Source organism: Nomascus leucogenys, chromosome 10 (genome assembly GCF_006542625.1).
Source record: "Nomascus leucogenys isolate Asia chromosome 10, Asia_NLE_v1, whole genome shotgun sequence".
Lineage (NCBI taxonomy): Eukaryota > Metazoa > Chordata > Mammalia > Primates > Hylobatidae > Nomascus > Nomascus leucogenys.
The window spans coordinates 98,132,169-98,148,946 of NC_044390.1; the positions used below are offsets into that span (position 1 = coordinate 98,132,169).

The 16,778-nt window shown below is 52.8% G+C and overlaps 1 protein-coding gene across 1 annotated transcript in view; it reads left to right on the forward strand.

Annotated features, from left to right (window-relative positions):
* Positions 1–16,778, forward strand: part of ADGRD1 (adhesion G protein-coupled receptor D1) — a 188,197-nt gene that overhangs the window by 52,149 nt on the left and 119,270 nt on the right. The window contains exon 13 of the mRNA XM_003276131.2: positions 5,624–5,765. Within this exon, the coding sequence (XP_003276179.2) occupies positions 5,624–5,765 (142 nt within the window). The remainder of the gene's footprint in view (positions 1–5,623; positions 5,766–16,778) is intronic.

A 16,778-nucleotide genomic window follows, 5' to 3' on the forward strand; every position in this document is an offset into this window, starting at 1 on the left:
AGCCCCAGGCAGACCATTCCAGGGCTCCTGTGACGACGGAGGGGATGATATCTGACCACCCACGGCCCGGTGGGGGCTTAGCCGCTTCCTGCCAGGCTGCCTGTACCCCTAGGCTCCTTTGAGTCTCACTTGCTGCGTGGCCCCGTAATGATGGAGACTGTTCAGCTTTTACGGGTGCTCGTGCTAGGCCCAGCCAGGCCCGGGATGGCCGGTTCCTCCAGGTGGATGGGGCTGAGACTGACCTGCTCCCACTCCTCCTGTGAGGATGGAAGCCACAGCCCACAGAGGGAAGGGCCTCTCCCCAGGCTGTGAGGGACTCACAGATGCTCGAGAAAGAGGAGTGGGGAGGTGGACCTGGCTCAGTGTGTCCTTAGTCACTGTAGAGTGACACGGAGCACCAATGGAACCGGTAGGTCGTGGTTCTGCAGCCCTCAGTGCAGTAACTGACCCCGGCAGAAGCTATCAGTGGATGTGCACACCAGCGGGAGCAGGGTTGCGGGGCGGGGGACCTCACCGACCTGCAGAGTCCTAGCTGTCACCAGGTAGGAGGGTGCCTGGTGATGGGGAGGTCTGCGGCACCCCTGCAGCCAGGTGGCCACATTCAACATTATCATCGTGGGACACGTTGTGTGCCCGTGTCTCTTGCTGCCACGTCATGGGGAGACATCCATGCCTCCTGTGGCATACTCCTGTCAGATGCATGGCCTGGCGCCCCTCACGAGGAAGTGGTCAGACACGCCTGAACTAAGGGATGTTGTGTGCTGCTGTGGTTTGGATTGCAAGGGAGAAGAAGTTGGGCAGTTCCGGACTGGGGGAGACTAAAGAGGTTCGCGCCTGAGCTAATGCACGTTCCTGGGTGGAGAGAAGTGGAGTTCTGGAGGACGTGGAGTTCTGGAGGATGTGAGTGACGGTGCGAGGTGTGTGCAGTTGACTCTGGGCTGTGCATTAGAGCATCTTGTGGGGTCCTCGTTAAATTTCTAAGTGTGATCATCATTTGATGGTTATGTAGGAGGCAGTCTCCATTTTCAGGAGACACGTGGTAGAGATGGAGTATGCTGTGATGCCTGCAACACACCACTAGTGCTTCAGCAGAAAGGAAACGTGCATGTGTGCATGTATTTGTGTGGTGTGTGTGTGCACACAGGTGCATGTGCATGTATGTGCTTATGTGGTGTATGTGTGTTACGTGTGCACACATGTGCATGTGTGTTTTGTGTGTGCTCTGGGCATGCAAATGTGCGTGTGTGCATTTGTATGTTGTGTGTGTACATGTGCGTGTGTGTACGTGTGTGGTGTGTGTATACCTGCATGTATGTGTGTGTTGTGTGTGTCAAGTGTGAGCATGACCATTGCCGGATAAAGTGAACATGGCAAGAGCTGAGTGTAGGTGAAGCGTACGGGTTGTACTGTTTTCTGGCAAATTTCCTCCAAGTTTGACTATTTAACAGTGCAAAGCTGCGGGGGTTCCTGGCATGGGCAGGAACTGTGGCTGTTGCTGTCCTTTCTGAAAGGCCCTGGCTGCAGTACTGCTCGAAACAGAGAACAATGTCACCTGGGCAGCATCGGCGCTGAGGAAGTTGCGTGTTACCCTCGATGCTCTCTCCTTCTGCTCTTTGCGCCAGTCAGGGGCTCAGGTCTCCTTCAAGAATTCACCGTCACCCAAGATCACACTCAGAGATGCCGCCATGTGCCGCCTTGTTGGCAAGATTTGGAGTTTCCTTCACACCGTGTTCCCAGGGTGGCGTTGAATTCTCGCGCTGAGGGAGGGTGACAAGCAGCGTGTGATGGATGGGTGAGGGGATTCCTTGAGCACACAGGCATGTGTCAGCAGGAGCCAGTTATCAAGGAGTTCCTTTCCCAGGGAATATTTTCATTTGCGATGTTTGTTCACTCCCCAGTGTGACATGATCACTGTGGGGACTTGATAATTCTCCAAATAACCTAATAACAGCCCTTTTTCTTACTCCACTTGTTCTGACTTCTTTGGATTGAGAGCCTGAGCTCGTCTCCTGCACATGCCGGGAAGTCTCTGTGTCCCCCTCATAGATTTCAGCACTCCTCTGAAGCCTCACATAACTTTCAAGTCCCCGCTTTGTGTAACGGAAGGCAGAGCAACAGCGTGGCTTTGGCACAGATGTGCTGCATGGGGTGAAGGACGCAGAGCCTGACCATCGGTGGGGCTCCGTGGGGCCAGGTAGTAACTTGGGGCACATCGAAGGAAGGAGGATTTACAAAGGTGCAATCAGGAGTGGAGAGCTCTGGGGGACAGCACAGTCACGGGCCAGGAACAAGAGTGGGGGCACGCTGCTTTCCCCAGGGCCAGCCAGGCAGGGAGTGCACCATGCCCGGGCAGAGATGGAGGGGCTCTGGGGCAGCAACTATGCTCTGGTGGGCTGAGGGAAGAGAATACTGGCCCCACTATCTGCTCCGACGCCCTCTGACCTTCTGGGGCTTCCCTTTTGCTGAGCACGTGAAGGCAGAGAACCCAGAGCCTGGCTGATGGGCACAGGACGGGGCGGGTGGAGACAGGGTATAGGGGGCAGAGGAAGAGCCAGCACAGCCCCTGCCCCACCCTGCCCCGCCTCACCCCTGCCCCACCCTGCCCCGCCTCACCCCTGCCCCACCCTGCCCCGCCTCGCCTCTGTCCCCACCTTTACTAGAGGAAAATGCTCCTAAGGGGGCGTCTGGCCCCATTCTCATCTTGACTTGGCCGACGTCTGGCGTCGCACTGATTACCAAACTGGGCCTGGTGGAGGCCACGTGTTCCCGGAGCGGAATCCAGGAAACCACTCCAGATTTGCTTTCATATCATTTGTGTTCATAGAAGGTTCTCACTTAATGTTTTCCTTATGTTTTTCCTAAGAAATGGATCTAAGTCATCGCTGCTTGCCTGTGAGTAGACTCATCCACTCACTCACTCACTCCCTCACTTACATGTGTGCTGAGCACCCACTGTGTCAGGCATGGTTCCAGGAGCTGGGAGAGCAGTGAACCAAATGGGAACGCCTCCGGGCCCCAAGGGAACTTCTGTTCTCGGTGGGAGATGATGACCACTGGTTGCACCATCAGGGAATGTCCACAGAGGGAAAGCCAAGGGGCAAATCATGCTGCGTGTTTAGGGCCTGAAGCCCACAGCTGCTTCTGTTCCGGCTAATGGCACAGCCCTAAGTGTTGCTAGAAACGTGGTTTTTCCAACGTGTTTGGTGGAATTGCACATGTGTTGAGTTCATGGAGCTCTGCAGAAAAGGCCACGAGCATCGGGGCACTGGGCACAGAGAGTGAGAACCAGGCTCCTGGCTGAAGCGAACGCACCACACGCCTTAGGGCCGTGGAGTCACGTGTGGGGCAGGGCCAAGGTGCTGCCGAGAGAGTCAGGCTGGGCACTGCGGGGCTCTGCCTTGGTGCCCCCTCACTTTCTGCGGCCTCGAGCCCACCCTCACTTTCTGCGGCGGGGACTGAGCCCACGCATGCGCAGTGGTGAATGTTCTCAGAAGGTGAATGTTGTTCTTCCGGGAAAATATCTGAGATATGACCCAGGTCTGCAGCTCTGCGGAGTGGAATGTTTATGTACGTTCTGTACGTAAACACAGCTTGTATCTCTGTGGGACTAAAACTTTCTGGGCAAGTTTATTAGAAAAAAATGTCTAAAAAGCCTCTTCAGAGGGGCTATAGTGAAAAAAATGGTTGAGACACATGGACCTAGGGTGATGCTTTCTTTTTTTTTTTTTTTTTTTTTAAGTTTGTGTTTTATTCCATGTGTGTCATCTGGACTTTGGGCTTGGATCAATAACATGGTCACATAGAGGAATCACCAGGTCAAGCAGTCGCTTGAGAATCTATGCCCCTGGTTTGCTCCAGACCCTGTGAACTGGTGATGATCTGCAGGAAGTCGCTTCTGTGGTGACAGACAGGGTGTTCATTCTCTATGGCGCCATCTTTGTAAACACTTTGTATTTACAGTTCCAGGAATAATTCTGCGTGCTTCTTGGAGGCCTGCTCTTTTTTGGGGTTGTGTGTAAGGAGACGGTGCAGAGGCCAGGGGTGAGGTGCGACGTGCTCCTGCTCCATGAGCCCCACAGCCCATCCCAGGCAGGGTCACTGAACATGGTGTTTGAATCTTAGTTAGAAGGAAAAACAAGTTGAGGGAGGAAAAATATGGTGCCCCCAGCTCCCCGGGCCCTATGGGATGTCCCAAAGGTGGTTCAGTGGGCGTCGAAACAGGGACCTGCAGATTCCTCAGTCAGTCAGCGCTTTGGATGGTGGACGGGGGAGGCGCACAGGACCCGGGGGAGGCCCACACAGAAGCAGATGGCTGGGTGACCGCGGGGGGCCCGGTGACAGCACGTCTCAGGCATCTTTGTGTAGTCACCCCAAATTCAAATTCATGGAGCAGATGCTTGGTGACCTGCTGTGTGCCAGGCAGGGCTGTGATCAAATCAGGCAAATGGGCTGAGGGCACAAAATTAAAGGAGCTGGTCACCCTTGGGGTCATGCCCAGTGTGAGCACCTTCTTCAATCTTGCCCTTCAGGTGCCTGGCTTCCCTCACCCTCCTCCTGGCCCTGAATATCTTTTCAAGCTCATAACCCCACGAGACAGCCACCGTAGACCTCAGTTAGGCTTCTTTAGATTGGGCTGCAAGGGGCAGAAAACTCATCTTAAACAGTTTTAGGCAAAGGGGGAATTTATTGGATCACATAAGCCGAGAGCTCCGCAGGCAGCTGGCTTCAGGAGCAGCTCGATCCAGCATCCCATTGATGTCACTGGGCTCCATCTCTCAGCAATCCCCTTCTCAGTCAGTCTCCCTCCTCATGATTGCAAGCAGCTCCCAGGGCCTCGTGCCTCAGGGCATGAGGAGAAGTCTGGCAGGGAGAATGGGGGTCTTTGAGCCCGCATTCTCCCCCCACCTTGCCTTGTGGCATCTCCTGGGATTTGACTGGATTGGGTGGCATTCCTAAATGGTCTCCATGGCCTGAGGGCTGCAGTGCACTGACTGATCCAGACCCAGATACCAGGGCTCCCTCCTGAGCCAAGATAGAGTCAACTCCAGGCTATATGGGCTGTGAGCGGAGAAGGGGATGGCCACCTAGAGGGGAATGCAGGTGCTTTGATCAGGAAAACGATGAATGAATACTGGGTGGGCAAAACAGCAGATGGCCACCGCACCATCCTATAATCAGGGAAACTGACATTCAGACAGGGTGAGTTACCTGCCCAAGGTCGCACAGCTGATTAAGTGGAATTGCTGAGATTCATGCCCTGTTGTTTTGAGCATTTCTGCTCGTCCATACTTCTTGGGCCATCTCACTTTTCTTATAAACTCTTTGAGGTCAAGGGCTCTGTCTCACCTCTTGGTCCTGGCATCAGACCTTAACGAGAGCAGGTATTGAAGACAAGAATTCAAGGGACAGAGTTAAAACACAGAATAGTTGAACTCGCCTGTAGGTACCGGCTTCACATCTTGAAGGAGAGCAGCTGGAGCTGAATGATAGCAATCACAGTTTCATCCAAAGAAGATTTCCGTCTCAATAGTTTCGGGTGGAACGCTGGCTCCCAGCCCAGGTTCTAGCTGTGTGCTGCTCCCCTGCGTTTCCCATTTTGTAATGATTTCCGTTTCTTCCCAAGGATCGCGGAGGCCATGCATCACCAGGACTGCCTGCTGTTCGCCACCAGCCACCTGATTTCCCTGGAGGTGTCCCCACCGCCCACCCTCTCTCAGAACCTGTCGGGCTCTCCGGTCATTACAGTCCACCTCAAGCACAGATTGGTGAGTGGTGGTGCCTTCACCCTTGTCGCCGCCTTTGATCTGGTTTCACACTGAGGAATGTTGGGTTGTCTGTGTGCTTGCATAAAGAATCGCCAACAGCCTTGGTGCCGGCCCGAACTGGAATCTTCCTCTCCCTGGAGCTCCTTTTCTTGGGCCTTTGTTTCTGAGCTGCAGGGGGAGGCCCCTCGCATAGTGCCTGGGCTGGCCGCGCGGTGTCAGTGTTGGGGAAGAGGCCTCGAGGTGGCTCTCTTAGACGTGTGTGGAGCGATCATGGATCTTCCTCATTTATAGCAAGTGTCCTTACTGGAGGAGGGGGTACCTTGGCCATCGCAGTTACCGTGTGTGTTAGCCATCAGCAAGATGCAGCACTGTGTTCTGTTAGAGAGAAACATGCCTCAGAGCTCAGGAAAAACCATTTTTATGCTTCAGGCATTGCGTGATAAGCTGTTGGTCCTGATGCTTCATAACCGCTCTCCTCTCCACATGTCGTTTGTTTTTGCCAGTGAGCAGGACTGACAGAGACATTGGGGATACTGATGCGCTGCCGTTCTTTAGTAAAAGGCAAAAGATGTATACAATCTGAGGAGCAACCAGAGTATAATGCTGCTGTTCTTTAAAAAACGCATGCACTGTTCCCCACGCCAGGTTCATGTCAGGAGGTATGGTGTTGATGTAACACTCAAAGGGTGAGATTTTTCGAAGTGTTTATTAAAGAACTCACTGTGTTATTGGTCAGAATTAACACTAAAGGCGTTTCCTGGCAGGATTTTCTATTTCATTCTGTTTCGCTCTGCTCTATGGCCAAGGCCGACTCTGTGCGCATACCTGGGTGGGTGCTCCTGTTCTTTCCGGGGTGACTGTGTTTCTGTCCCACCTGGGAGGGGCCCACATGCTCGTGCTGCTGGGTGAGCTGGGGCAGTCAAGAGATGGTACTGGACATGGAGATGGGACTGGAGTTGGAGATGGAGATGGAGAGGGGACTGGAGTTGGAGATGCAGATGGAGATGGGAATGGAGATGGAGAGGGGATTGGAGATGGAGATGGAGATGGAGATGGAGATGAAGAGGGGACTGGAGATGGAGATGGAGATGGAGAGGGGACTGGAGATGGAGATGGAGAGGGGACTGGAGATGGAGATGGAGATGAAGAGGGGACTGGAGATGGAGATGGAGATGAAGGGGGGACTGGAGATGGAGATGGAGATGGAGATGAAGAGGGGACTGGAGATGGAGATGGAGATGGAGATGGAGATTGAGAGGGGACTGGAGATGGAGATGGAGATGAAGAGGGGACTGGAGATGGAGATGGAGATGAAGAGGGGACTGGAGATGGAGATGGAGATGAAGAGGGGACTGGAGATGGAGATGGAAATGGAGATGGAGATGGAGATGGAGATGGAGATTGAGAGGGGACTGGAGATGGAGATGGAGATGAAGAGGGGACTGGAGATGGAGATGGAGATGGAGATGAAGAGGGGACTGGAGATGGAGATGGAGATGGAGATGGAGATTGAGAGGGGACTGGAGATGGAGATGGAGATGGAGAGGGGACTGGAGATGGAGATGGAGATGGAGATGAAGAGGGGACTGGAGATGGAGATGGAGAGGGGACTGGAGATGGAGATGGAGATGGAGATGAAGGGGGGACTGGAGATGGAGATGGAGATGAAGAGAGGACCCAGTTGTTGATGGAGATGGAGTTGGAGATGGAGATGGGAATGGAGATGGAGAGGGGATTGGAGATGAGACTGGTCACCTCAAGCTCCTTGCCCTTCCTCTCTGCAGGTGACCAGCCATGAGCCTGTTTTGTGTGTCCCCTGCCTTGCTTCCTCTGCCCCTCCCCGGTGTCCCTCTCCTTCTCAGTGACTTCTCACCACCTGGACCAGCAGCCTCCTCGTGTTCTGTCTGCTCCATTCTCCCCACAGTTTACAGATGTATTTTCAAACATACAGATCAGGTGGTGCTACTTACCTATTCAAAGACCTTCTGGGACTCAAGGTTCCCTGCAGGAGAATTTACACTCTAGGCCTGTTGGCATATCTCTAGTAGACCCTTCCCGTCTGGCTTTCCATCTGCACCTCCGGCTCTCCTTCCAAGCCCAGCAGGCAGCTGCTGTCATTGCTGGTGCCGTTCCCTGTGCCTGGTGGGCCTCTCCCACACCTCTGCTGTCTGAGTTCACCCATCTCAGGGGGAGCCTTCTCTCCTCCAAGCCCTCTGCGGCCTGCACAGAAGGGAACCTCCCTCCACGCCGTCTTTGCATTGCATTAGCACAGAGTCTCAGCTCTGTATGCTATAATCATTTATGCTAATCAGTAATCCGTAATCCCTTAAATGGCCTGCAGCTTCTCAGAGGCTGCCAGATCCAGTGTAGAGCCCACTGCCCTTCCCCACCTGCCCGCAGTGAGCCTTGGCACTGAGTGGAGGCTCAGGAGATGCTTGCTGAGTGAGTGCTGTGCTGGAGTCAGTGCCCTGTCTTGCAGTTGTGCAGTTGACATTTGTGTCTTCTCTTTGTATGGAGAGAATCCTGGTCCCCTGTACAGGCTGTCCCTTCTGCCGTGACATCAGTGAGGGTGTGCTCCACGGGCTCAGCCTGTGTTTGGAAATGTGGCTATGACGTGCAGCAGAGACAGACACTTGGAGCTTGTAGGCTTGAGGGTAGGGCAGTACTGCCCTGAGGTGTGTCAAGCCTGTAGTCAAGAGTCTGTAGCTGGGCGCAGTGGCTCAGCCTGTAATCCCAGCACTTTGGGAGGCCAAGGTGGGCGGATCACCTGAGGTCAGGAGTTCGAAACCAGCCTGACCAACATGGTGAATTCCCGTCTCTACTAAAAATACAAAAATCAGCCGGGCATGGTGGCACGAGCCTGTAATCCCAGCTACTTGGCAGACTGAGGCAGGAGAATCACTTGAACCCGGGAGGCAGAGGTTGCAGTGAGCAGAGATCACGCCAGTGCGTTCCAGCCTGTGCGATAGAGTGAGACTCTGTCTCAAAAAAAAAAAAGTCTGTAAAGGCAGGAGGTTTGTTCTGAAGGACTCTGGAACCTCTGTGTGCTCTGAGGTTGAAGCTGTCCTTGTGAGTGAGGCGGGCACTGTGAATCACAGCCCCCCCACAGGGGCTGAGGGACATTGAAGAGCAGGAGTCAGGGATCATCCCAGAAGGGGAGGCGGGGTCAAGTGGAGAGGGGAGGGCACGGGCAGAGAGGGGAGGCAGGAGATGAGAACACAGCTTGAGTGCCAGGGCTGCAGGGGGCCACACACCCAGTGAGGTTGCACAGCACACATGCACACGCATACATGTACATGGATATGCACACAGTCTGCACACACCCAGTCCACACACACCCAGTCCACACACACTCAGTCCACACACACCCAGCACAGACACAAACACCCAGTGCACACATACCCAGTATACACACCCAGTACACACACCCATCACAGACACACCCAGTGCACACACACCCAGTCCACACATGCCCAGTGCACACACGCCCAGCACAGGCACACACACACTCAGTATACACACAGCCAGCACAGACACACACATCCAGTGCACACACAGCCAGCACAGACACACTCAGTACACACCCAGTGCATGTACCTGCATCCAGCACCCATATGGGCACATACGTGCACATACCCAGCCTCGGTACACCACACACACCCACACACACACACCCACACACACCCACACACACACCCCCACATTGCATCCTTGCAGGGCCGGCAGGTAGGAGCTCTGGAATTTGGAAAGTGGAAAGTGATTTGTTTTGTCTGGTACGGCTTCTCCCTCTCCTGCACAGAGCGGGTCTCCAGAGTGCCTCACCCAGGGGCCTCACGCCTGTCTGCTCTCCCGCCCAGGCATCGCCCTCCTCTCCCACCCCTCCAGCTCCCAGGAAGGCAGGGTGGCATTAAACTGAATCACAGCCACATGGTTAGATTGCAGGGCTGAGGCCCTCATTCTCCCAGGTGTCTGCATGTCTGACCCTTCACCCAGGGATGAGGGGCTTCCGCTCGGGTTTTGGTTAAATCCCGCCGTGCCCCTGCTGTGGAGGACGGCCCCTGTGGTGCCTGATGAACCTCAGTCTTAGAGGTTGGCTCATCCCAGCGGTTTCCCACCAAGAGGGTCCACCAGTGAGACGAGACGGAAGCTCCACCTCAGGTCGGCCGCCTCGCTCAGCGCTTCCCTCCTGCTGCCCCATCATTCACTGACTTCAGGCCACGAGGACCCGTATGTTACAAAATCCAGCTATTCTATTTTCTTAGGAAACCAACTGGAGTCAGTTATGACTGGTGCAAAATGAAATAGAAAAGAGTCCACCTCCCTGATAGGGAGGATTTTGCCTTTTACACATGAAGGGCAAATAAACATATTCTGCTTAACGCTGTTTAATGGCACTATTGAAGCGTTTCTGTTAGCAGAGGTGTGGACATTCTCGTGGAACTTCTTTCTCAAAGCACAGCCGTTTCATTTCCACCATCCTTTCTCAATACGCTCAGTCGTTTTCTTTCAGGACAGACTAAGGTGTTTGAGAAGGACTTTGCTTTTGGCTTCCAGGGCCGGAAGCTTATTCTGGTTCTGTGAGGTCCTGCAGGTGGGGGCAGGAGCCCGGCTGGGGCCTGGGGACATGACAGGCAGCGTCTCAGCGAGGCCGGGGCACAGACTCACAGGTCTCTGGTTCAGAACAGCCATGGTGGCCCAGCCTGTGCCCGGGTGTGCACACTTCAGAGCCCTGCACAGACGCCTCTGCAGGATTTTGCTTTTTAACATTGTTTGCTCCCCAAACTATCAAATAATCCAGATTCAGACCCTGACCTTGGACCGACTCAGCAGTGGCCTCTGGTGGACCGGCTCCTGCTGCTCCTCCTTGGCCACCCTGACCTCTGGCCACTGTCCCACCCAGCTCTAGGGGCACCCAGTGGGCTGAGACCTTCTGCAGCTCAGGCTATGCTGTTGGGCAGAGCAGGTCTCCAGGGTGCCTCAGCCAGGGCTACGCAGGAAGCCTTTCCAGCAGTTCCACTGAGGGTCTGGACAGGGATGGTACCCACACACCACCCTGGGATGCTTGATCAGAAACTGCAGTGTTCTCTTCAGTCAAAATTGCTCAGTGCATTCAATCAAATCTTAAGTTTTAAATCAACATTGAAATGTCAATTTCCCAGGTCAGTGAAGATGAAACTTTTTTCCTTAGAAGGGAGCAAGGAATAAGCGAAGCAGAGTCTTGGGATATTTTAGAATTAGAATAAGCACCAAAAATACATATTGCAAAGAGCCCAGTGCTGTCAGTTTGATTGCTGTCGTCAAAAGTTTGCTCATCAGACGGCCTCAGCTCCATTGGAATGTGTCAGTCCCAAAGCCAGGCCATCGCTCAGGCTGTCACAAATTCTGGAAGGGACTGAGTGTAATGAGGGTGCTCCAGGGAGATGTTCCAGGGGCAGGACCCCAAGCTCCATCCAGGGCAAGGGGTGCTCGAGGGAGATATTCCAAGGGCAGGACCCCAAGCTCCGGCCAGGGCAGGGCTCTGCCCCTCATGCATGCCTAATAGCACCCCAGGGCTGAGGTCAGGGAAGAGGTTTGGTTCCCCAGGCTCACATGCAGTGGGGCACTGGTGATCTGAGGAGGGAAACGGAGGCACTGGTGGCAAAGGGAGGTCTGTAAGCTGAGTGCTGAGACTCCGAAACGTTGGCCATGCCCACCTGGACATGGGCCGGGTCTGAACGAGGCAGTTGCCTGAGCTGTGGATGCCCTCACATGAAGCCCTGGCTAAGGCTGAACCCTGGACATTGATCCGAGGCCCCCAGACCCCGAAGAAGCTGTCAGGCTCTCTCCTTGTGCAGTGCAGGGGACCTGTGTCATCAGGACTGGGCACCTCCTCAAACTAGGCCCTCCTCTAGGTGTGGCTCTCAGGGGCCAGGCCCAGGATGGCCAGTGTGAGGAGCAGCCCTGGACACAGGGTGCCTTTGGGCTGGGTTTTGACCTCCTCAGGGTGTCACCGTCACCACAGCTTGTGACTTTCGAAGAGCAGCCCGGAATCTGGGCTTTAAATTATATTCCTGGATTTGTCTTGTTGGCAGCTAATTCAAATTTGTTTCCAGTGTTGTCAAAGAAACCCTATGTGTGGGTTGCATGCAGCCAGGAGGTCAACAGTTTACAACCTCAATGTTTTAAGATTTTTATTCTGAAATGATTTTAAACTTACAGAAAAAAATGGCAAGAATAGTACAGAATTCCCCTGTATGTCTACAGACATACAGATCATTCACCCATCTTCCCTGACGGTGGTATTTTTAAGTACAATGATTGAAACCAGTAAATTGACACTGATATTAACGACAGACGTTTTTTGAATGGTGTCAGTTTCCTCACTTGCAGCTTTTTCTCAGTCCCGGGGTCTCACCTTGGCTGGCACAGAGCGTTTAGTTGTCACGTCTCCTAGGCAACCGCAGTCTGTATGGGTTCTTAGCTTCCCTTTGTCTCCCATGACTTTGACACTTCGCTGCGGCCCAGCCGGTGCTTTGTGGAGCATCCCTGGGCACTGTCCGATGCTTCCTCCTGATTAGGCCGGTGCTGTGTGTCTTTGACAGGAACGCCAGGGGAGTGAAATGGTCCTTTCTTATCGCAGCATCAGGCTGTGTGAGTCGGCCTGTGGGCTACCAAGCAACAGACACTTATTTTCTCATCGTTCTAGGGGTTGGAAATCCGAGATCAAGGTGTCGGTAGGTTTGGTTTCTCCCAAGGCCTCTCTTCTCGGCTTGCAGACAGTGTCTTCTCCCTGTATCCTCACGTGGTCATCCCTCGTGCGTGTCTGTGTCCTGATCTTCCATTTTTTCTTTTTTTGAGACAGAGTCTCTCTCTGTTGCCCAGGCTGGAGTGCAGAGGTGCAGTCACGGCTCACTGCAGCCCTGATCGCTGGGCTCAAACCATCCTGCTGCGTCAGCCTCCTGAGTATCTGGGACCCAGGCATGCATCACAATGCCCTGCTTGTTTTTCAATTATTTGTCGAGATGAGATCTCACTATGTTGCTTAGGCTGGTCTTGAACTCCTGGGCTCAGGCAATTCTGCCTCGGCCTTCCAAAGTGCTGGGATTATAGGTGTGAGCCACCGTGCTCAGCCCTGATCTCTTCTTATAAGGATACTGCTCACATTGGATTAGAGCCTACCCTGATGACCTCATTTTATCATAATCACTCCTTCAAAGACGCTGACTCCAAACACTGTCACATTCTGAGGTCCTGGGGTTAGGGCTTCAACAGGTGACTTTAGGGGGGAACGATTCGGCTTCAGCATAGCAAGTATGGGATGTGAATGTTCATTGTTGCTGGTAATGCTCACTGGGATGGCGTGGGTGAGGTGGTGTCTGCCAGATGAACCCACTGTAAAGGGATGGTTTTCCCCTTTGCCTAGAATAAATATCTTGGTGGTGGGGGATACTGTGAAACTACACAACCCTCCTTCAGCTCATCTTCCTCCATGAATTTCTACATCCATTGATGGCTCTTGCTTGCAAAAATTTTGACTGTAATATTTGCCTAATGATGACTTTCTATTTCCATCATTCCTTCTGCATTTATTAATTGAAATTCTATGATAAGTACAAACTGTGATTTATTTATTCAGTTGCTTGTGTTGCTATGACTCAGGGATACTACTTCATCCCACAGGGCGCCGTCCGGCTCTATCTGAGATCAGACGAGATCGGGCGCGTGCAGGGTGGATTGGCCGTAGACCCGGCTCTATCATTACGGATTCTGTTGCTCCCGTTGTTGCAGCTGTGACCATCAGGAGCTCTGTCCAGTTGGCTGCTGCCTCCTTTGATGCCTCCCTTATTTTTTGAGTCCCTCCTTATATTCAGGCATTAAAGATATGCTGGGCTCATGGAATCGGCTCATTCCCTGAGGAGCTCTGGTGCCTTTGGTTGGAGAATGGCATTTAGAAAGCAGGATCAGGGACAGGCGTGCTCATTTCTGCTGGAGCGTCACTCTTCTCAGTCCTCTCTCTTGGTGGACAGAGCCGGGAAATCTGTGTGTGTGTGTTCTCAGAAGCACACGCATGCACCTGCGTCTTCCTGCATTTTTCTGTGTGTCTGTGTGTGTGTCTGTGTTGCAAACTATGATTGCATTCTGATACCTGTTTCTGGTCTAAGACTGTGGGATTAATTTAGCCTTTCCTTGTATGTTCTTCTTTCTCCCAAAGTAGGAAACCTGTCTCTCATTATTCTCAATAATTTTATTTGTATAAATGTGCTGCACACACAGGTTCAGAATTGCTAACCCACACCCTTGTGGGAAACGTATGTACTGATGAGGGGACAGTGTTTGTTCACATCCTCTCTGCTTTTAGCCTTACACCATATAGTTAAGACACCGTTTCTCTGCGTTCCATAGCTGCCTCTTTTCTTCTGCCTCCCTTCCTGTAGCGTCACTTAGAACACAGCCAGGTTCATCTGCTGTCATTGGTACTCTCTTCTGGGTCCCCCACAGGTTGGTTGATTTTCAGTGTTGATGTATTTGAGGGGTATGTGAACTATACTGTGGTTCTAAAGGCAGATCTACACCAAGACTTCCTCTGAGGCATGGCCCACCCCCGCTCTGTCTCCATCCTCCATTCCCTGCACCCTGTTCCCACCCACTTCCCCAGGTAAGCAGGTCCCATTCATGTGTGTGTGTGTGTGTTTTTTTTTTTTTGTATCTCTTTTGTGCCAAATGAATAGATACATGTACTTTTTAAATAGCCCCTTCTGTCTCCTGTGAAGGGTGGTACACCATAGAAACTCTTTGGTACTCAGTTTATCCTGGAAGTCACTCCAAACCCATCTGCAGAGGCCTTCCAGCTTCTCAGCTGCACAGAGCCCCACTGTGTGGGTTTACTCAACCATCACCGGCTTATTCAGCTTGTCTCCCACTCATGGGCATTTAAGTTGTTACCCATATTTTGTATCAATAACTTGTTGCAGCAAATGGCCCTGTGAACCTGCATATTCCTGCAGTGGGCGGTCCAGCCTCTGTTCTGGAAACCCAGAAAGTTTCTGTTTACCTGCAGATGGACCTTCTTCCCCTTCTGTTGACCCTCGGGCAGTGTTGAGGGGCAATGAAGTGACAAACAGCAGGGAGAAGACGACCAGTCTCGCAGATAGACAACTCAGAATGGCCCCCAGCTAGCTGCCTTCTGCTGCTGACCCTGGTGTGTGGATTTAAGTCATTTCTGAAGATTCAACCTGATGAGCTGTCGACCACAGATGAAGACAGAACGGATCTGAGAGACGAATGATGTGTTTGGGGTTAGCATCTGGATGATCCGAGTAATGGTTTTGGGAGTGGCAAAGCCTAGAATTAGCCACCCCCGAGGGACAGTGCTTTCCTGCCCCCGGCAGAGCAGCCTGTGGGGAGTCGTGCAGGAAGCAGGTGCAGGCAGCCCCGCTGGCCGGGTCACTGGTGTTCTCTGTGACGTCAGGGTCAGAGAGGCCCACACGGAGGGCTGGAGCCTGGTGCTGGTGCCTGATGGCTAGCTCCTCAGTGTGCTGGCTCTCCAGGCAGAGGGGAGGTCGAGCGTGGCTTCTAGTGGTCCCTGAAGCCACCATGGCTTCCATTGTGGCTGGTGCTGCAGCAGACCCAATCGAGCGTCCTGTGTGTTTTGGAAACATTCAGTTGTGTTCCGGTCAGTGATAGATTGTGTATACCACAGTGGTCCCATCAGACTGTAAGACCAGATTTTCCCTGTACCTTGTCTATGTTTTGATGTGTTTCGATGCACAGATCCTTCCCATTGTGTTACAGCCGCTGGCAGCGTTCAGTACAGTAGTGGGCACAGTTTGTAGCCTAGGAGCAATAGGCTACTCCATACAGCCAGGGGCGTGGTGGGCTACGTCGTCTAGCTTTGTGTAAGTCCCCTCTGTGATGTTCACAGCACAATGAAATCGCCTCATGATGCGTTTTCACAATGTGTGCTTGTCATTAAGCAATGCAAGACTGTACTCCTTTTCCTTGAGGCACCATTCAGCCCTCCCAGACACGAGAAGGCAGCAATGGGAAGGGAGCAATGCAGCAGGCATGTCTGTGAGAAGCTCGGGCCGGGCTCTCTGGGCCATTTCCTCACTGGTCCTGAGGCCTGCTGGCCATGGCCCGAGGACAGGGATGGCATGGTGGCCTGGGGGAACCGTCTCTGCAGGCACTTCTTGCCTCCCTGCTCCAGTGAATTACAGGCCCTGTGGGGCTTGATGCCGTGGATGGAAGTTTTTAGAAGGCCATGTTTGTGTCTTCTGTGAAGTATGAAAGGTGCCAGTTTGAAAACCAGAGAAAAAGAAAGGGTGGATTAAAATGCAGTCCCCATTTTAATGGTTGGTTACTGTAGTTATTTTTAAAAAAAGAAAGTGTTTGAATAAGGAATCCTGTCTTGAAGAGAGGTGGAGAGGAATTTTTATCATACTGAAAGAGGATGGTAATTAAGGCTTGTCTTAGCCAAGTGTTCTCTAGGGTTTTGGGGTTTTTCTTTTGAAGGTTGCTTTTATATTTCTGAGGATGTTCCAGGGGCCTGCTCTTCTGAGTTAAAGTGATTTGTCTGATGGGAAGATTTCCCCTGGCGGCACTCTGTCACGGGCCGTGAGGAGGAGGTGAACTCGGAAGAGAGTCACACGTTTGTCCCCCACATCGTTGTCAGGGAACCGTGACATAGAGGCTGCAGGAGTTTTCTCCCAACATGGGCTGAGGTCTTGAGGCCCGAGGCTGAGACGCCTTCTTTTCTTTCCTTTTTTTTTTTTTGATACAGAGTCTTGCTCTGTCATCCAGGCTGGAGTGCAATGGCACGATCTCGGCTCACTGCAACTTCCGCCTCCTGGGTTCAAGCAGTTCTCCTGCCTCAGCCTCCTGAGTAGCTGGGACTATAGGCATGCTCCCTGCTAATTTTTGTAATTTTAGTAGCGACAGGGTTTCACCGTGTTGTTCAGGCTGGTCTCGAACTCCTGGCCTCAAGTGATCCATCCACCTCCGTCTCCCAAAGTGCTGGGATTACAGGCGTGGGCC